Genomic DNA, 22,153 nt, shown 5'->3' on the forward strand with positions numbered 1-22,153 from the left:
AAAAAATTATATGAATAACACAAACGATGCCTAGCATACAGTATAAGTTAGGCAATTAGTGTAATGCATACATTACAATACAACGCACACACATGCATACAACCAGAACGTGATAATCACTCTTGAATTTATAGTCAAGAGTACGACAATTCTTGCGTCTGAAAATCCTAAAGTTGATCCAACATGCCACTTGTCACCAAAGTTCCTGTCCACAGCAGAGCTTAAGTTAGTTTCCCACTCTGACTACTGTGGGACTCGGATAAGTGGCAGTCTTAAATCCACAGATAAAATAACAAGAATGTGACACTGACTCACCACCTGTCTAGAGGTGTGTGTAAAGGGAGTATGCGAGTGTGTGTTCTGTGTGGGGTTATGCAGGACCACTTGGTAAAACATGACTTCGGCTCATTGTAATTGCCACTATAAATTTCCATTAAGACAGAAGTTGGACAGCAGCCAGCGGTGCTGCAGAGGCTCTGCCATGGAAAAGCCATCTCTGGGTTGTTAGCCAATCATGTGTTCCTGAGCAGCTTCTGTGTGTAACCAGAGTATGGCATGACTCTAGCTGATTCAATCAAAAAGCTAATTTCATCTCTCAATCCTGAAACTTAGCTTCTAGGAAGTTTCCGTCCTTTACAATTGTGTGAGGTTGTGTGGTTACAATACTGTATTCGAACTGCAGTCCAATTTTATCCTTCATTTTTTATAATTATTTAACTCCACATTTAAAGATAAACCTTGAACACACTCTGCTTATATTGCCTATGATTTAGCTAAAGAGAAGAACAGACATGAATAAGTACTAGAGTATTACTGACTAGTGAGCCTGCTGATGGAGATTGAGTCGGTGCGGTCATGGACCCAGTCTGGAGGATGAGGGCGGATGTTAGCCTGAGAAGCTGCATAGGCCACTGGGTCATTACTGACCCATGCAGTCAGGTAGATGTAGAAAGCTTTGGGGTTGATAATCCCATCTGCATCCACCAGCCGGTGTCTGGTGAGCTGAAAAAGGAAAGGCACATTTTCAACATCGTGATGGAAGAGGAAAAAAAGACTGCATCACATTGGCAGTAGCAAACATCAGTATAAATATAGAAGAGATATTAGATATAGAAAAAGAGAAGATATTGTGAGTATTCAAGGTATTCTGATATAACTTCCACTGCATTGCTGCATTTAAAAAAAAAAAAAAAAAAGAATGAAAAAAAAAAGTTGGGGGTTCGACAGTGTCTCAGCAGGCAGCCTGGCCACCTCGCAGCTCCGGCGTCCTGAAAGCATGCTGGTAGGTGGATTGGCAATTCTACCAGTTTGTTTGTGCACGGTGCCCTGAGATGGACTGGTGTGCCATCCAGTCGGCAGCTCCTGAATATGATTGAATGAATGCATATCAAAGATGAATGAACGAATATGTCACTAAATAACATATTCTTTATAGGTTTACAGTCTGCTAATTAGCCTAATCTCACACTAACACTGAGAGAAATGTAAATTTATTTTAAAATACCCATATCGTTATTTTTTAAAATTTGTTTAGGAACTCTTATTTTATTCGTTTAGGAAGCGGTCATCTGTGACTTCCTGTTTCACTGGGGTATAAATATGAAGCCATAGTCAACTAGTCATTTACCAATACGGGAAAGATTAGAGAATGCACACATCAAGCAAAAGTGTTTTGCCTTCATAAAGAGCTACATGCACATATCCTATGTTAGAGCAATAATTAAGATGTTTAAACCAATCAGAGCTGTAATGAACCTGCCTGGAAAAGGATGCAATTCTTTTTTATGTAACAGCAAACAAACAATAACTTAAAATTTAAGTGCTAATATCTTTAATTGTTACATAATCATATTTCTGTAACAATAAGTCAGCTAGTGTGCTTTGTTTTATGCGCCTCATTTTATACTGGCTGAGAAAGTCCACCAGAACTGCACTAATCTTTCCCTCATTCCCTTACTCACTCCTTGCAGGGGGCCTTAGTGAGTTACCTGCTGAGAAGGTAAAACCATTACGGTATGTTGCTCTGTGCCATATGCACTTTTCAGGACAATAAATCCACAGTCTCTGAGTCAGGGGGTGGTGGAGGCTCTGTGTGTGTCTGCGTGTGTGTGTGTGTGTGTGTGTGTGTGTGTACAGTGGGTGGGGGTAGAGAGAGGGAGAGTGAGAGAAATTGCTTGAGTTAGCGTAACAATAAAAAAATTGGCCAGAGTCCCTGAGTGCGCCTGTGTGCAGTTAACCTCGCTGTTAACACAGGAGGAAATGCCACCCAGCAAATGGAGGAGAGCTATAAAAATAACACAACATCTGTACAAATGTTGCTAACACTTGCTTCTCCTGACCCCTATGGATACCCAGGATGCCCGGCGCCACAGCAGGCTCCTTCCCAATGGATGAAAAAAGGAAGTTTTGAAAAGCCACAGTAAAATGAATTTAGATTTTTAGAACCATAATGTATCAAATGTAATTTTAAAAAAAATATGTACATAAGCTGTGAGTATTTATAAAAATCTGAACAATTTAGAAAATGAAAAAAAAAATATATATATATATATATATATATATAAAATGACCTTTTATTTATTTTAACTTTTTTCTTTTTAAATTCGATTTTATTAAAAAATTGTAACTATTTTATTATTCAAAAATATATATTTTTAATACAGCACAAGCTCCCTGTCCATTCAAAGAAGACACGGCAGCAGTTCTGAGAGAAAAAGAAGAGAGATGGGGGGGGGAAGGGAAAAAAGTGAACTTGGATTCTGAAGATCTGGATCGAATTAAGCAGCAGGATACGCAACAACTGTATGTCTTCAAGCTGTCACGGGAAGCCCACAGTGCGAGGCCGGCGGCCCTCTGGCCTGCTGCCACCCCTCTTCACTCACAGGCACAGGAAATGACATCACAGGGCCGCACACCAACACGGGCAGGCTGCCTTCGCACCCCTATCCCCCTCCACCCCACCCCCCCCTCCTTTGGCGACTGCTCAGTACAACGACCACACTCAAAAATGAGGGGAGAAAAAAAAAAAAAAAAAGAGGATTGTTCCAGCGTTCCAGCTTTCGTGGAGGAGTAAACATGCAGACAAGACAGCATGCATATCGGCCTCACTGGACCTCTCCTATTTACATTTCCCTCTTGTCTGCTATTTCTTACTGAGCAGCAACTGGAAGCATTACAAATATGTTAACCTGTCATATTTAATGCCTCTGCGTATGCCTGTGTGTGCGTGTGTGTGTGTTTGTGAGAGAGAGAGAGAGAGAGAGAGAGAGAGAGAGAGAACAGTCAGATGATGCAGGAGCCTTTGCTAGCTTGAGTTTGGGCCTGCACCAAGCCGAAGGGATACAACGGTTTAAATGAAAGGCTAATTGCTTTTTCAGAGGTGGGTTGCGGCCCCATCGAGGGCTTTAAATTCCTGTGCTCGGTAAAGCAATCAGTGTGAAAGAGGGAGAGAGGGAGCGAGAGAGAGAGAGAGAGAGAGAGAGAGAGAGGGAGAGAGAGAGAGAGAGAGAGAGAGAGAGAGAGAGAATGTAGAGGGATGGAGGGACAAGAAGAAAAATGAAGACGGGAAAAAGAAAAAGGACACAGAGAGAGAGAGAGAGAGAGAGAGAGAATGTAGAGGGATGGAGGGACAAGAAGAAAAATGAAGACGGGAAAAAGAAAAAGGACACAGAGAGAGAGAGAGAGAGAGAGAGAGAGAGAGAGGGAGATAAAAATATACATTCATAAGCCACTAACCCCACTAACTCCCAACGTTAACGCTAAATGCTCTTTATGCTTCACAAGCTGTGCTTCCTGTACGGAGAACTCTAAATCATAGGTTCCAGTGGAAACTTAAGGGAGGCAGGACATGCTAAACACTATCCAAACAGCTAGAACACAAAATAGCCTATTTACAGATATGCCAAGAATATATCCGCATTAATTCTACATTTCAAAGCCCTAAAATTTCACTTCGCGTGTGAAAGCCGCTCAGGGTGGTGACACCGTCTTATGTTTCCCTCCATGCAGAGCAATGTGCTGCATCATAAAGGCAGATATATAGGAGCTATTTTCTCTCTGAAGCTCAGTGGGGAGCACTGCTTTCATGTTGTCTATGCCTCTTCCTCGACTTAAACATGTATGAATGGGGGGTTCAGTTTAGTATGTTTGCAAACCAGGTGGCTAATTGGGGCATGTAGTGAGTCTGGGGTGTTTTGCAGTAGGAGGATTTTTTTTAAGAAAGAACCAGGGGGCAACAAGGGTGGGAGCTTGGTTGCTCACCAGGTTGAGGTTGATCGGCTTCTCTCTGCATCCTGTCTGCACCAGGAGCTTGTAAGCCAGTACGCCGTCATCTGAGCCGTTCTCGTAGTCCTTCTGGGTGATCTTGCCTGCCTCATAGTCCTTATCAAAGGCGTCCTGCAGACCTGTATACACACACACACACACACACACACACACACACACACACACACACACACACACACACACACACACACACACACACGGCACAGGATGTTGACAAAGGCACTTGACAACCGAAAAACACAGATTATACAGATTAAATGTATTTTGGAAACTACAATAACACAATCTCATAATTGTATCAGGAATGTCACTTGTATTTTCTTGCATTTTGTTCTATTTTAGTTAAAATCACTGCCACATCATTGCTTCATTTGGACAAACATTTACAATGACATTACTGCAGTCCAACAAATTAACTTTTTTAGCAGTGCTATACGGCCATGGTTCTAAACAGCTTTTAAAAATCACAGTTTTGCAGATTACTAATAACTAGTATCAAGGTTGTTGTGGTTATTTTTTCGTTATCATAACTGTATGCCTAATTGACTGGCCACTTGAAAAAAAAAGGGGCTTTATAAACTCACTAACTAAAAAAAAATACTTGTCAAAAATATTTAAAACTAAAAAACTAATGTTAAAATTAATCTAAATGCATTTTTTAATAAAACCAAGTGCTGTTAAAATGTTAAAAATATATATCTGGATGACTGGGATGTTCAGGAATAAAAAGCTCTAATGGCTGGAATAAATTAATATGATATTAATTAATATGATTGCTCTATGTTTGCTGTGATCATAAGGCGGACCTTGGAAAATCTTTTACTCTGGAAGAGGTACCTGGCTGCAAGAATTTGAGAAGCCCTACAATAAGGCACACAAGTACAACATGAATCCACATTGTAACAGAACAGAAACTATTTTATTAATCGATGAGTAAGTAATTATGAGAATATATGGTTACGTAACAAATACTCAAATAGTCAGCTACTTGTGCCGATCAATAATTAAGTAAGTGCTACTGAAAAAAATTGCTGCAGTGAACTAAGCTTTCACTGCATTACATTACTCTCCAACTGCCTTCACTCTGCACCTACACACACTCACACGTACACATGCACCCCCCTCAGTGTACACCCAATGGAAACACGGGCTCAATTTAAAAAAAAAAATAAAACAAACAAAAACATTGGGACCATAAAGAAGGGATTCAAACCTGGGAAGTAAAACTGGACCGAGCGAGTCCCTACGTGTTAGCAGTTGTCTCAAACGTTGCAATGCAATTTAGGCTTATAGCAAACAAAGGGGGTTTACACTCACAGATATGGCATTAAAACAGGGGCACTGACTCACCAAGAGAGAGAACAGAACTGAATGGGTTTTTACACAGAATAAATCCCACCCAGGATTACCCAGAATTCAGTGTGTGTGCTGCAGAACATTTCTACAAATCACAGCAGCTGTAGAGACATGCCCTCAAATCGCTCTAATGTACTTTCTTTAGTCACTTTCCTCATTCAATACCTGGCTTTCTTCTCCTGGTACTGTAATTTTGATTTTTTTCCTTAATGAAAAGCCCCCTCTTTTTCACTCTCCCTCTCTGGAATGTTAATCTGCCTTGGTAAGTCATTAAATGTGTTATGGCTTAGAGGCTTCGGAGAGGGATTTATATTTGTGAAAAACAGATGAGCTAATGATGGCAGACTGATAGAGGGATTGTTTAAAGACGCACACATACACTTTCACAACACACGCAAAGTGAGAGAACATATGGACTCTGAACTGTCAGTTATTAACGAGCACTTCGACCCATTTAGACAGCGACTGATCTCAACTCTGTTGTACACTGACTGATAGTGACTGAGAATAGTGAACCATTGGTCCAAGAAAGATGTAACTAATTGCGATGACTTCAGCGGAACACGAGTCCACACACAGCAAATAAAGCAAAGGAAACTGAGTTTAGACAATACACACCAACCTCGCAGAGCAGTACCTAATTTCACACTCTTACACTCTGCATTCGGGTCCCGTGAGTTACAATATATGATAAACGAAGTGAGCATGCATTAGGAACCCTGATCCAACAAAACTTTCTATCAGCTTGGTGTAGTACCTTGTAACCAGTCACGGAAGTAGTGGAGCCACATGAGAGGCAGGTGGCCTTGTTCGTCACGGAGCACATATTCGACCGTGCCGAAGCGCTGGTGAAGCTCATAGAGCAGAGGTTGGGCGTGGGCATAGTCTGCCCGCTGTGTCACCACATACATGCTGTAGAAGGAGAAGTAGTGGAACTGTGCACCCAGGAAGTCGTACTCAGCCGTCTCACGTGGCACAATGTCTGTCAACTCCAGGCCATCCCGCACTCGTGTGGTGCCATACAGACTGACACCCAGCAGGGCCAGGAAGAGCACGATCACCACCACCTGGGACCACACACAGACAAACACACACACACACACACAGAGTGATGAGTCACACGTTGGCTAGAAACAGAGCTCCGGTCTTTATGACTGCCCCTCTGACACAGAAGGTGTCTGTGGTTTTTGTAAAAGGGTTTTACTCAGAGCAAAGCGGTTGCACAAGTGCTAAATCCTTCAGCTGGTTTCCATTCACCTCTGTCCTTCTATCCGTCTCTGCAGTAGATTAAGTCCGACCTGGCAAGAAATTCTCACTTAATACGTCCAGGCTTAGTGACTGCCAAGGGTCTCTGGACTCGACTGAGAGAAGTTCTCAATCAAGTCCAAATACCCAGAGAGTACACATTCTTGTTCTATTTGTATACTTTGTATGTTTTTGTTCTATTTATTCTGAGCAGGTTATAAAAGGGAGCAGAATCGTGGCGTGGTTACGAGGGAAAGCAGAGTAAAAACAAGGACTGGGGGTCCCAAAGAACACGCCTCAATACCTGTGCCAAAGGAACTCACCAAGGGAAAGTTGTTTTTCAGAAATCACAACTTGGAAGGAAGTTGAGGTTGAAGATTATTACACTGGGCCCAACAGTGGCTGTCTCGGCTCTGAGCTCACAATTTTCTGGTCATTAATGAATTTTCTTTAAATCAATTTTCTGGTCAGAACTTTAACCGCTAAGCTATCTTCTACTATAACACAGGGTTGTCTTTTCCTCTTTACCTTCGTGGTGGGCTGCAGCAAGAAGGGTGCGTAGTGCTTCTCTGCGAATGACGCGAAGGTCCAGCGTGAACAGGATGGCTCTGTGTGCCCTGATGCCACCTCACTGGACTGGTTCAGGAGGTCTCGTGTGGAGCTGGTGTTGTTGTTGTTGTTGTTGTTGTGGTTGGGGTGGAGGGGCTGCACAGAGATGCGGGAGTGTGGCTCGGCTGTGGTGTAGTAGGCTTGCGTGCGCGGGTCGTACTCGGTGCGCAGCTGCACCGTCGACTGCATGGTGATGTGCGTGTGCTGAGAGAAGCTGTGGCTGCTGTAGGAGGGGGGAGGCGTGCAGTGGCCTACATCGCCCAGCGCCTGAGGCTCCAGCTGGATTACACGGTTAGAGCACGGACTGAAAGAGAGGGAGGCAAGAGAAGGTGAATCACAATCCGTGCCAAGGAATGCTGTGCTTCTGAATGTGTTTCACCGGCTTATCAGTTGGTCAAACCACTAGTATTTGAAAGTGATAAGCGTACAAAGAAACGAGATTACGTGTCTGTGCTATTGGATACATGATAGTCTGTGTTTTTATACTGCACTTTCAAAATAAGACTTTTTTTTTTTTTTTTTTTTTTTTTATATAAAGGATTTATGCTGGATGCAAAAACCAAAAAAACATTTTCCACTCATCTGGCAAAGATTTGTTTTTTATGACATCATGCGCAACAAATTTGACACTCTAACATCTAAACATTTTTAATTTTAATAATCTGATTAGGCGGTACCCCCATGCTTGGTACTGAAATCTGATACATATCAGATGAGACCTCAGACTGAACAGCCAGAAGAGAAACGATGTACCTTTAACATCAAGGAATCTCTATCTTTTTCATAATTTTGCAAGGTCGGGCTTTAGACTTGCAGTTTAAGTTCACAGCTCAACAAAGCAGAGCAAAGTGGCCAAGAGGCTGTTTGTATGTGTGTGATTGTGTGTTTTTCATTTATGCACACAAACACAAGAAAATAAGGAAAAAAAAACGCTCATTGTGAGCAGTTGTGTATACGTATGTGAAAACTGATGGCAACCGACAGAAACAAGCTAAGGCTGCTGATTGGGAGGCAAGCATTTCGGTGAAACTGGAGGCTTCAGGTTCAATTTCCTGCATGAGCTTGGGACCACGATGGAGAGTTTAGAGCGCATGCAAAAACCTGAAAAGCAATCGTGGGTTTATCTTTCTTTCCCCCCGCACTACACACCAAGAAATGAAAGCAGCATGAAGAAAAAGCCTTGAGCAGGTATTACATGAGGGTCGGGCCCCCAGAGAATGATAACTGCACACATACACACACGCACAGGATTACAACACCTCGCAATACCATGAAGCAGTAACTCAAACCATAAACCACACACACACACACACACACAAACCTCACACATATTTACACAATTATACCAGCCACTACTCACAAAAGAAGCTGTTTAACGTGTCTGTGTGTGTCTGTGTGTGTTTCTGTAGCTGTCTAATCACAGTGAGAAGAAAACTCCTGCAACTGGAATCAATAGAACTGTTCAGAGCAATGTTACACTGTCTCATAGGACTGAGAGATTTATGGAGGAATGTCCTGGAAGTGACAAGTGTAAGAGTGTGTATGTGTGCGTGTGGTACCTGATGAAGCAGCAGAAGATGTCGAAGCGGCGATCTTCTCTGCGATACAGGTCCATGCTGAGTATAGCGGGGAAGATGAGCAGCACCATGGCGAAGTTAAACACCACCACAACAGCAGCCTGAAACAAACACACACACACACACACACACACAACATACAGTAAGACATGTTAAATCAGCTCAAACACACACTTAAACAACAACAACAAAAAAAAAACAAATCTGCTGCCAGGAGATACCCAAACCAAACCGCACAGACTAAACAAATTCCGCTTCAACACGCAGTGAAACAGCTTCAAACATCAAGTGAGCTTTTAGAGTGATGCTGCTTTAATTTGGAACATTGGCGATTATCTATAAAACTAAGCCCAAGATAATTAAATACTACACACAGCTCTGAGATACACATACAATACAAGCACTTATATCTATACAGAGTTAAAGGGAGCAACCAGACCACAGAGAAAATCTGAGACATTCTCTCTCTCTCTCTCTCTCTCTCTCTCGGAAAAAGAAAAAATTTATACTTTTTATGTAGTTTTTAAACAATTGATATTAAAATTGTAACATGGAATGACAGAATCCCAGCTTATACTTTCCAGACTGGAAAACATTTTCTGAATATTACAGTTTTACAGTAATATTACAGTATGAAAGTTTTTTATTTATTTATTTATTTTTATAAAAATGGTTTGTTCTTACAACATTGCTGCCAACTTTTTTAGTTGTAGTAAATGATAAAAGTAGTGTTTCTTGAACGTTTGTGTAACTGACTGAGCAAAATTCTAAGATCATTGTAAAGCAAACCATTATTACTTCAAGACTAGGTTTTTTTTAAAAAATTTATTTATTTAATTTTTTAGAACATCACGGAACTATTATTTTTGTAACCATACAATCTAACCTTCTTAGGACATGTTGAACACTTTACTGAGAGTTCTAGGTATGTCCTCTGCTCGGATGAATTTGTACTTTTCTTTGAACAACTGTATAAGATATTTTACAGTTGTGCATATTGTCTTTATGCATATTATTACATTTTCTCCTAAACAGCCTTTGGACGCAAAAAGTCTCATCTTTGACCGTTATAGGTTTTATATCAAGACTGGAAAAGTATGGAGTTTCTTTTTGAAAGAGAATGCTTTGGAAGAAGAGAAAAGTCGGTTTCTGTGCACGCAAAGTGCTTGAGCTAGTGAAGGGGAGAGAGAGAAAGAAAGAGAAAGAGAGAGAGAGAGAGAGGGCATGTCTGGTCTGGTCAGCTTGTGTGGGTTTTTGTGTTTTTCGTTCCTGGGTGGAGGCTGGCTCTATGTTCAGCTGCCAGACCACACAGAGAGTGCAGCAGCCCAATACAGCCCGGAGGTGCTGAGAGAGGCCTGTACTTCAACACACACACACACACACACACACAGCTGCCAGACACACACATCGCCTTACTCATCTCTCTCTCATTCAGTTTTTCCCCCCCTTGCACACAAACGATGTCTTCTTATGTTTGCGTGTCTTTAAGGAGCTGAAATTATATGTGTGTGAGTGCTAGGCATGAGTGATGTGTGTGTTCTGTGATGAAAAAGTGAGTGCACAAATGACTGCTGAAGGGATCCAGCAAGAGACAGAGAATAAAGAACGCATGTGTCTGCAAGGGAATGGAGCTACAGAAGAGACTCTGTGAAGACTGCTATACACAAACACACACACACACACACACACACACAGCTTGCCACACAAGCTGCAAACTCCGGCTAGAGCATGTGTGGAGCTTTGCACATGTATCCAGTGGTGAAGAACCTAAATCTCTCACACACACCTCTTTCCACACATACTAAACAGGTCACTACTAATATTTTTCTACAAAATACATTTAATTGTTCAAACTCACTAGCCACACTTCAACTGCTGTCACATAAATGCGAGCTTTCATCATCAAAAATCCACCTTATTCACACCTCGGGTATATATTTCTTGTGATATCACACCCAAGGTGGGAGGACAGGAAGTAGAAAGCTAGCAGATAGAAAAGTGGACCAAAATTCTCTTTGATTGACACATGACCTTCAAAAAAAATTAGTGAAATGGACCAAAATAACAACAATGATACCTTAAAAGACAGAGCACAATGGAACGCGATTGAGTATTATATTCGGTATATTAATGTTGAAGATAAGATCCAGGGCATGTAACAGTAAAGTAACTTAAGGTGTCAGATCAAGTCAGTGACTTGGCATTTAGGCTGTTTTCATACCTTGTGCATTAACATAGCACTGAGTACAGGGGCCTCGAAGACGCATTATGATCCGATCATTCAAACCACATTTGGAGGTGGCCTGGGACGCATATGTGGTGTGAACGCGAATGTGTCTCAAAGCATCATTGCCCTAGCTGGAAAAATGCAATCATTGCGAGACTGTTTGGAAATCACGCTGAAGAGTAGAGCTAGGCTATGGGATGAAGACGATGCTATAACAGCAAAGACTTTTCATAGCTTCATTCACGATCTAATGGCTCAAACATTAATTAAAACATATGAAACAGTTCCTACAGGTATATGAGGTAGGATTCGTGGGGCATTTCTGCCCGAATATACATGCAGCAGAAGACCACATAATTAAAACTTTTGAAACAGCCCGTACAGGTACATTAAATATAATTAAACCGGGCCTTAATGAAATCCGATCACAAGTGGTCACTGAAGATGCATTTATAATGCCAGGTGTGAACGGCTGTGAGTCTCTGCAATCTACTTGTGATTCGATCACCCAGGACACGTTATTGTCAGGTGTGAACGGGGCCTTAGTGGCAAATGAAAATGAGCTCACAGGTCAGAAGAAACCAGCGGGGATTAGTTTGACATGCTCTAGCAACAGCATGGCTGCAGTGAGTGCAAAGACACAGCCTAGTACGCATAAAAATAAGCCACTCCATGAATTACAGATTAAGTTACCTCAGGACTAAGAAATTCTTATTTTGTTCCAAACTTTAGACTGGCTAGCTAATGGTAGCTAGCAAGGTAAAGTCTGGGAATTTTTTTTTTCCATTTAAAACTAGTAATAAACAGAAAGTTTAAGAATTTTGAAAAAATTAAAACAAAGAAAGGAAATGTTCAATACCCTTTTTTTAATATTCAATATTCTGCACTATTTCTAGGCCACTTTATAACTTAAAGCAATTCTGTGATATTGACCATGTCGAATTCTTTGTACAAAAAGTCAGATTTTCCTCAAGTCTTATCCCTTCCATTGAATCACGTGTCCAGACAACACTGCAATGAATTTGATAAAATCATCAGATTTTGGGGCAGTCCATGCCAGCTCGAGTGCACACTGTCATTAAAGCGAACGTGGGACATACTAAATTCTACAAAATTCTGAAATTTTCATAATACTTTAAACTACATTAATACAATACATTAATTTACACTGGAAACATTGGGAAAAAATTCCTGGCTTTATCTTCTGCTCATCTGCCCAGCGGGAAACAGATAAGCACAAAAATGCCAGGCGAGAAAGACACAAAGCTATCGCATTATGCTTTGGAAGTGCGAGAGAAATGTAATACAGGAAGGATGCAGAATTGATTGTTTTGACTCCGGATTCATCGGCGCAATAAGAACACACGCTGGCATGTGAGGATCTCTGAAAAACAGTGCATTCTTAGATATGTATTTGTTGCTTGGTTTCTCTCCAGTATGCAGGTGAAGTGAAGGGTAGAAAAAGAGAGATCTTTAAATCTTTTGGAGGCTGTTTGGCCAGAGACCAGTGTGTGTGTGTGTTTTGTGTGCTGCTGAACAGCTGCCAGCTGGACTACACTGCAGGCGTAAACCGTGTGGTGTTTGACAGACGGTGTGTGATCCATCCATCCACAGATGCTAATACCAGATACAGTCTGGATGTGTGATTTAACCACAGCCATTCGGCCTTCGTACACTACATTATAATAAATGAGACTGCATTATACTATGATATCCTTACTTAAAGGTGAGGATCGCAATGTGCTCTCCAGTCAAGCAGTGGGGTGCTCCTCCAGGTGTGATGGCTGATGGTTATGCGATGGCTGCATGAAAGCTATCAGTGATAGAGCACAAAGCTCCATGCAACACATCCTCACAGACTGATATGAGCATGGCTACTTCACCTAAAGGTTGAAGGTTAACCAATGTGCATGTGTGTGTGTGTGTGTGTAAGCAGTTTGTAATGTTGTTACAGATGTATCTAGACATATAATGATTATAGAATTTCAAATGGACATTAGAAACATTAGGTTTGATTAAAATATAAAATTCTCAAAGGTAATTTGTTAACTTGTACTCTGCAAACTTCTACAGACCTGCCGTCCGCCGAGGAGCAGGGGATGGGGACGGAGCAATATTTTTGATATAGTCCTTTCCCAATTCACTTGTCTAAGGTAAAAACCAGAGTGTGTGTATATACAGGCTTTTACGGTAACCAGCACTTGGGGAACAAAATCTGTCACTTTGTTTTAGTTAAAGCCCCGTATATATGTGTACTCTAGTTTCTACTGTTACGGGCTTGACTATGCTGTTTGATCCCATCTGCTCTGACCGGCGCTGAAGAACAAACAGCGTTTTAATCACTGATTAATTATAATAACCATTACCAATTCTGATTTGACACTTCTTTATCGACCTATTTAATTGTTTTTTAATGGCCACTTCTCATGCCATAAACATACATACATTGATAGATTTTATTTCATATTAATGAACCCAAAACATTCTCCATTTACCTTGACAGAAAGCAAGGATGTGAGGAAGTGGAAAAATTAAGTCACTAATGCGACATGGGGGATGGGGGCGGGGCTTTCGGGTTCAAGTTACGCTGCATTTGACTAAAATTCGTGACTCGGAATTACCAACCTCTGGAAATTAGGAAAAAGCTAAGTAAATGTCCCCTTAACTGAAACTCTGGAAGATCTCCTCAACCTGAGTTCAGCATGTGATGTCAAATCAACATGGCTGCTCACAGCATCAGCGGTAAACAAAGTAGTACTTCTTTATTTTAAATGTCTTATACTGTACAAACTAGTACATGCTTTACATTAATTAACATACACAACATACAGACATATTAGCTTGTTACACCTATAACACTGTCTATACAGTAAGTATACAGTAAGAGTTAAATATACATCACTGATCACAGTTAGCTGGTTAGACTGTTGCTAACAAAAGATGAGAGAGGTGCCCATGGTTCCCCCCCCCCCCACATTGTAGCTTGAACGCAGAGGTTGAAAATGGCGTCATTCTGAGCTTTGAATTCGTGCTTTCAAGGTAAGTCGAATGCAGCATTAATGGAAAATTTAAAACACCTATGCAACTGTCAATCATTCCAGATTTATACACTGATTGGCTCAACTGCTGTTTTATTGGGAAAAAAAGAAGCCCTTCTGCCATATTTTTGAGTGATAATTCATAGCATCATATTAGGATGCTAAAATGCAGAGCTTCGTTTATTATGTTTGAAAAAAATTGAAGATTGTTTAAACAAAGAAAAGCCAGGCCATCCCATTATTGCTCCAAACTCAGGTATGGAGTCATTTTGACCTGAAAAGAACATAAAGTTTAACTCAAGCAGTTGTAACAGAAAGCAGAAATGGGTGCACGTATCCATCTCTGAATTAAAGAACGGGTCAGACTGATATGCGCCGACCATGTAAAATCATGCACCGATTTGGGCTGCATATTTTCCAGCTGTTATGTAGTGTGGTCTGCCTCACCTATTCCTGTTCAGTTAAAGGCTGCTCAGCCCAGATCCTGTCCCATTTCCACAACACAAATCAACTCCAGCTGTTTAAAATCACATGCACACACAATAACCCTGCCAGACCTGAGCCTCTAACAACCTCCCACACAGAGACCACAGAGCACCACCCACCCACCCCCTCCACCCCAGGATTGAGTTACGTGTACTCAGGCTACAATGTGGACGCACAGGGGCCATACCACTAATCAAGCCCAGTGGGGGGGGTTATGGGCCGTGCCAGCCCTCGACCTGTCACACGCTCCATTTGATGAATGAAATCAATAAAAGTCACCTGGAGAAAGCTGGTGCCAATGAAGAAGGAGAGGAAGACCTCACAAACGCAGGCAAGCAAACACAGGAAACACTAATAGGTCTAATAGTGATAGGAAACCTTCTATATAACACACTCAACAACTACTACAAAATACCCAGGATTCCTATACACACAAAAACCATACACGCCAATTTCACATACCTGTAGAGAGAATGCCCGTAGCGCTGGGATAGGGATGAGGGCGGCCATGAAGAAAGCAGTGATGTTACTGATGGAGGTCAAAGCCACGCTGGCCCCTGTTCTCTTCAAACACTCGCCTGTACGGTCCTGTTGTGTACAGAAACACACTACGTAAACCTTGAGTTCACGCAGTACAATTAGTAGTATAGAATAAAAATTTCAACACATTTCTAATCATCAAAATACTACATATAGCCAAAACCTTATGGACACATAACCATCACCCCCACATGTGTTTTCTGAACATCCCCTACTCAGATTTACTTATAATAATCTCCACTCTTCTGGAAAGGCTTTCCACTAGACTTTGGAGCGTGGCTGTAGGGATTTACTCATTCAGCCACAAGAGCATTAATGCAGACAGGCACTATTGTTGGGCGAGGAGGCCTGCGTGCTACATTATAACATTACCAATTATTAAAAAAAATTAAGGAATACAGATGATCCACCAACAGTGGTGAGGGGTTCCAGAAAGCCGAGTCATTTGGCCTGATGCTGCGGGGTGTTCAAATGGAAATCCACTAGACCATCTCAGTGACAGCAAGCAGTGATATGCCCAGCTTATTCGTCTTATTAGAATAGTTTATTCGCTCCTTACTGCATAATAAAGAGCTATATAACATCATCACAGGTTTATCTTGTTTCAAATATATTGTAGTGTTGTGAGTAATGGTCAAATTACCTACAAATTGAGAAAGAATATATTAACTGGTCTGAGCTGGTTCAAATGTAAGTCCATAAATGTAATGTAAAAAAGGTAAATTTTTATATTTATTAGTAATTCAACAGTGCTTTATTGGCATGAATGTTACAAATCACATTATTGCCAAAGCCTTTTCTAGCTAACTGGCTTAGGCTAAGAGCTTGATCATCTTCAGTGATAGCTGGCTCCTGTTCATACACGTTTATTTTAGCAGTAGCTCACTTCCCTTTGCAGGTAAAGACCCATGTTGGTTTTCCTTTGGACAAATAGAGACTGGTTCATATATAAGAGTTGAAGCATATCTGCATCATGGTAATGCAGATAGGGGGGTATATAGAGAGCATAGCACACACACACAGCCTACACATACTGTATACAGTGTGTTACCATACCATTAATCTTAACAGGCAAAAACAGACTAAACTCAACAGGCCTCAGTAAACTATTAAGCTAGAATTTCACATTTTTTAATACGCTGACAAACATTACAAATCTATCTTTCATTAACCGCTTTCAGGAAACTTTTTGGCTAATGTCGACCTGTTAGTCTACTTGACTTATTTTTTTTTTGCTTTTTGCTTTTTTGTGTACTTGGCGTTGCATTATGCTTGTATGCTTTTGTTATTGAAAAACTCCCGCAGTTTGAATCTTTCAGGTATCGTCATCTTTGACAGCTCTCTCGTTACCGTCATTTAAAGTTCAGTCTATGCAATGTGCGATTTCTAAGACAAGTGCATCAGGACCAGAATCCCATAGGAAGTTTTTACTCTTATGCAGATGGTCAGAAATGAAGATCAGAGCGCAAAGAGAAAAATCGCACAGCCAGTGTGAGTGCTATTTAGCAAAAGCATTGCCTCATTTTAGCTATTTATTCCAGAAAGAAGAAAGTAAGGCTTGAGAATTTTGCTTTCCATCAGTCATGCTTTCACAGGTTCAAGTGTAGTTCATCTGAACTCAGCTTGAAAGACCGTTTTTCCATGTTCGGTCTGACCTCCTGGTTTGTTATGAGCAGCAGTCTGAAAACAGCAGTTGAAAACAGTCCCGCACACGGTGCTATATGGCGCAAAGAAACAACAGCTTAACATTATAGCAAGTTTTGTTGTTAGTCAGGTCAATGATGCGTCAACTATAAATATGCACATTTTTCATAATCTGCTTAGTTAGCAGCCCTAATGTCAGTTAGCCTTCAGCTGAATGCTGATTGGCTGAGCAGAATAATATCAACCCTTGAAGACAGACAGACTTTTTGTCCTTGCACTTTGGGTTTGTTTTTCCTTAAATGCATTCCTGTGTCTCGGTATTTCAAGGTTAAGTCACCTACTTGTCAGTACTTAAAATACATCCAATTTTAGCAATAGTAAAGAAGAGTTTTTACTCCTTAAATAATTAAAAACTGGCCTTCTACAAATCGTTCACCATCTCTAATGGTCCCGCACAGTAAAACCTTGACTACGTTTCTGCCCAATGTAACTGTTTAATCTGATCAGCTACATAATGAGCATGAAGCATCTGGAAAGGTTTGCCAGAAAAGGGAGGGAAGGGTCGAGAGCTCCTCTCGTCAGGCATAAAACATGCCGGCACATAAGTTAGCAATCCTACATAAGCTTATTTGGCACGTTTTCTTCCTCATGTCGTCTCAGGGAGTTTTTCCCTTTCTCCCTTTTCCTTAGGGATCTAAATCTTTCTCATTAGGGATCTAAATCTACATCCGGATTACCGTAAAGCTGCTTTGTGACAGTGTCTAAAGTTAAAACTTGCTATACAAATAAAACTGAATAGAAATTGAACAGGAGTGATCCTCAGAGTTAGCGCAATTGGCCCTTTCTTCTTGTATCTTTTTTTTCTTCAGTGAAACGCTCGACTTTCCTCCAGTATTTTCGCTTTCTGTTGACGTATGAAGGCAGACACCTACGTGACCACCCTCAGATGATGCCCTCAGTGTTTAAGGTTTACTTCCATTCTTTTCTCTTGCCTCATTGACACAATTCTGCAATTTTGTTGATTGGCTTATTAAACTGGCTATTGATTTACCAGAGTTTCATCTGCATATACCCCAGCATTCTTTGCAAGACTAAACATCTATGTGTATCGCTAATTACTTCGTGATATTTAAGTTATATTAGTAAGCACACTATAGCAGCAATATTTCTAACTAAGCTGTGCTCTAACAAATAATGCTTTATAGGATAATATCCATTATTGACCCAACAGTACCTCAGAAGCCAAAGTCAAATTTCTAAACCTCCTTTATACAAACCCTCCATGAGAGGTATGTTATTTATGCTGTGCGCTGCCGAGAGATACTTTATCTTTCCTTGTTTAAGCTCTTTAGCTGCTAGTTCCATGCGAGAGAGCCTGCAATCACTGAACCTGCCATGACAACTTAATGAGCTGAAGTCCTGATGAAAAGCTTTTCCGTTCTAATCCACTATTATGTGGCTTTTTTCAGCAGGAGTGCAAAAAAGAGAGATTTATTTCCCTCCCACTCCTTGTCCCTCGCTTGCACAGAAACATTTCCATCAAACACAGGAGATAGCCATTTAAACAGTCAGCTTGGGACCACCGCAATGTAGTTGGCTCATTGTCTTGTTAGGATAAGCTCTTGTTTTTCGTCTCGAAACCATTCAGATTGTTGACCAGGATAAGATAGTGTTCCAAACTCCACCTCCATGCGCACACACGCGCACACACACACACACACACACACACGCACACACACGCACACACACACACACACACACACACACACACACAGCAGAAGTGAGGGACATAGAGTGGGAATAAAGGGAAAAAGTAAGAGAAAGAATGAGTGTATGTAGAAGAGTGAGTGTGGTGGTGGAGGGGAAGCATTGAGAATGTTCTGGACCACACAGCGTGTGCTTAAAGTCAGGATGACTCTGTGCTCTTCTCCCACAGCGTATTGTTTACTTTCACCAGAAGAGCTGTGCTGCACTGCGCAATTGCACACAAACACAAGCAAACACTTGCCCTGACTCTCCTCTCACCACCACCAACCTGAACAGTCAGTCACACACCTTCCTCTCCCCCTTCCTCTCCCCTTTATGCTCAAAAACGTCTTACTTTAGAAGTGCAGTTCGTAAAGTTTGACAGTATTTGTAGAGCTGTAATTATCACATATACTAGCCTTTCCATGGATCTCACTAGTTTATTTATTTCAGATTTTTTTTTTCTTCTGGAAATTAGCTCTGCCCCTGCCAGAACAGATCTGCTGAGCCCAAGTCCTTTTCTTTAGAAGGGAAATCACAAGGGTTGCATAGTTTCATCAGATGTTGTGGGATCATTTGAGGGGATGGGGAAGGCTTTCCTTGCAATTTACCACACAGGCAGCAAAAGTATATAACAACTACAAACTGCTCCTTTAGGAGCTTCTCATGAACGCTCAATAACAAGTAATGCCTTATTTTAACATCGTTACTTAAAGACACTCGGAACATCTATAATTTATGTGTAAAAAAAAAAAAAAAATGTATAAAAATCTGCATATATGTTCATGAAATGCTTATGTTCTGAACTGCAATGTAATGTTGCCATATAATTTCATTTACAAAAGTTCAAAAGGAACAAGGTTTAACACCCAGGAACGTGGAATGACGGTCAGTCTCGAGCACCAACAGATACGCATCTGCCCTCACACTCTGCTGCATGTGTGTGCGCATGTTTGTCATCACCATCCTCAAAGCCCTTTGTGCAGCCACACACATCCTGTATTGGCCCCCAAGAGCTCGTGTATGATGCCGGTGCACATCAAAGCCGAGCGACGGGAAAGGGAAACTTACATCACAGGCTGGGACAGGTATGCGCATTCCGTTACGTGAGGGATAGCATGAGGGCAAAATGTCGTAGCAACTCTGATACAGCCTGGCCCCTAGAAAACAAGTGAGCCCTCTCCTTCAGGATCTTAGCACATTATCTTGGCTTGACACAGTCTCTGGTACTAAAGTTATATAGTGGATGATTGTAACCAAGTGAGATTAGCAAAAGAGAGATGTTTGTGTTGCATATTTGTGTTACGTATTTGTTTTTTTGTTGTTGTTGTTTTTTTTTTTTTTGAGATGATGGTCGTGAGGGTCTGAGAGTAAGTGAGAGAGATAGACAGATAGAGCGAAAGAAGGTTTATTCACCTCAAAGGGGATTCTCCTGTTCTGGCCGGTTTCACTGAAAGCATGAGCAAGAAGAAAGACATCATCCACTCCCACGCCAAGAGCAAGGAATGGCAGCACCTACGCACACACAGGAAATGCTAGAAAACACCAGCCTTTCTGCAGCAGAATACAGTTTTGATGCATAAATTTAGTGTCATACCTGAGTGGTAGCAGCGTTGAAAGAGATGCCAATGAGAGAGCAGAGGCCAAGTCCGGCAGCGACGGACAGAGTGACCAGGAGCACTCCAGCCAGCCCCACCGCTCCCTGGGATTTGGCACAGTCCCAGCGCAACATGGTCAGACACGCATAGGCAAGCTGCACACAGGTGACAAAAAAGCTATTAATATTCATTAACATTCGATAATACACCAGCAAGTGTATGGCTTGGCTATGTGTAAAACAAATGTGTATGGGTACCATGAGCAGGTAACCACTGGCAATTCGGATTCCGCTGACACTAGAGAAGGATTTAAGGATGTCCTCTAGCGTAGTAGTGGTAAATGTCAGTACTTTCTGAGAGGAGTTGATGGACACACTCTGCTGGACCACCTTAAAATCAGGACATAGACATAGATAAAGAGAAAGGATTAAATTAGTTAAGCTGTCTTTACCTTCATGGTAACCTGAATAATATAAAGACTGAGAAACTGTACACTGAAATACACAGACCAATTATTTTCAACTAGATTCTATATTACTATGGATGTCAGTTTTGAGTTTTCCATTTTTTCAACTGTTAACAATTAGATGAAAGAAAATTTCAGTTCATTTACCCTATCATTACCTTCATTTTATCCAGGGAAAGTACATTTACACAAGCACACACAAACACACACAATGTGCCCAGGGGTAAACCTATACCAATCAGAGGTCAGGGCCTAAACAACATAGACCAGATGATGTCACCTACAAACCACCAATGGGATGGCAGCTGTGAAAGAGATTGAGTGCTGTGTGGTTTAATGTGTTCCAGACGGGGCCACATCACGCATACACCGGAATTAAATTTGACCTTTTCTGGCCTTACAGATGCACCTCGCCAAGTTCACATATAACACAGGCATTTCAAATATGGAGTCGAAGTTTGCTTTTGAGCCCCCAAACAGCTGGGACTTAACCTTGAAGGAGGTTATGTGCAAGAGATGAGCAGTCTCTGGAATGTGTAGTTTACTTATGACTTGTGGTGGAATTCCTTCACACACACACACACACACACACAGCTTGTATACATGCTCTGTGTGCATGTGAGAGAGAGAGAGAGAGAGAGAGAGAGAGAGTGTGAGAGTTAGTGTGAGTGTGTGTGTGTGTGTGTGTGTGTGTGTGTGGGGGTGTCTAAGAGCGTGAAAGAGGCTTTGATGTAGGCCAATAAAATTCCATTTCCATATTACTTCCAGGTGGGTTCATGCTTCATAAAGGGTTTCAAAAGCATTCCAAATATCATGTCCTATGTCAGAATAACTCACTTATCATATGGGGAAACCCTTTCTCCTATGTAAAAGGTAGGTTAAGTGGTGAAAAGTATGTGATTACATGAAGGAAAGAACCGTAGATGTTTCCTGACTATTCAACTCTGTTAATGAATGCAGCAAATGTCTGCTTTTTTTTCTATATTATTATTATTATTATTATTATTATTATTACTATTATTATAAGCAGCCTGAAATGACACAGGCAGCCAGTGTAACCTGAGGACAGAGGGAGAAATGCAATCTGTGTGTGTGAGGGCCCCTACCAGCTGAACTGCCAGTAATTTGCAGTGTAATAAGCTTTTTCCAGAGATGCCAGTGAAGAGGAAACTCCATCTAAATATTAGGCTATGAATTAGCACCAGAATTTCAATATCTTTCAGACGAAGACGAGCCTTTCAATAGCATATCCACAAAAACCCTGTTGTGGTAAAAGCAACATAATAAGGATTTCACCAGTTACATGTTATACCATCTCTCTCTCTGAGTTGTTTGGT

The 22,153-nt window shown here is 41.2% G+C and overlaps 1 protein-coding gene across 1 annotated transcript in view; it reads right to left on the reverse strand.

Annotated features, from left to right (window-relative positions):
- The window catches only part of ptch1 (patched 1), a 51,372-nt gene that overhangs the window by 14,892 nt on the left and 14,327 nt on the right, over nt 1–22,153 (reverse strand). The window contains exons 9-17 of the mRNA XM_026913561.3: nt 20,608–20,739; nt 20,350–20,505; nt 20,169–20,267; nt 15,285–15,410; nt 9,054–9,172; nt 7,414–7,798; nt 6,398–6,707; nt 4,261–4,403; nt 819–1,002 (exon numbers count right to left, since the gene is read on the reverse strand). Coding sequence (XP_026769362.3) covers nt 819–1,002; nt 4,261–4,403; nt 6,398–6,707; nt 7,414–7,798; nt 9,054–9,172; nt 15,285–15,410; nt 20,169–20,267; nt 20,350–20,505; nt 20,608–20,739 — 1,654 coding nt within the window. The remainder of the gene's footprint in view (nt 1–818; nt 1,003–4,260; nt 4,404–6,397; nt 6,708–7,413; nt 7,799–9,053; nt 9,173–15,284; nt 15,411–20,168; nt 20,268–20,349; nt 20,506–20,607; nt 20,740–22,153) is intronic.

This window comes from Pangasianodon hypophthalmus, chromosome 8, assembly GCF_027358585.1.
Source record: "Pangasianodon hypophthalmus isolate fPanHyp1 chromosome 8, fPanHyp1.pri, whole genome shotgun sequence".
Classification (NCBI taxonomy): Eukaryota; Metazoa; Chordata; class Actinopteri; order Siluriformes; family Pangasiidae; genus Pangasianodon; species Pangasianodon hypophthalmus.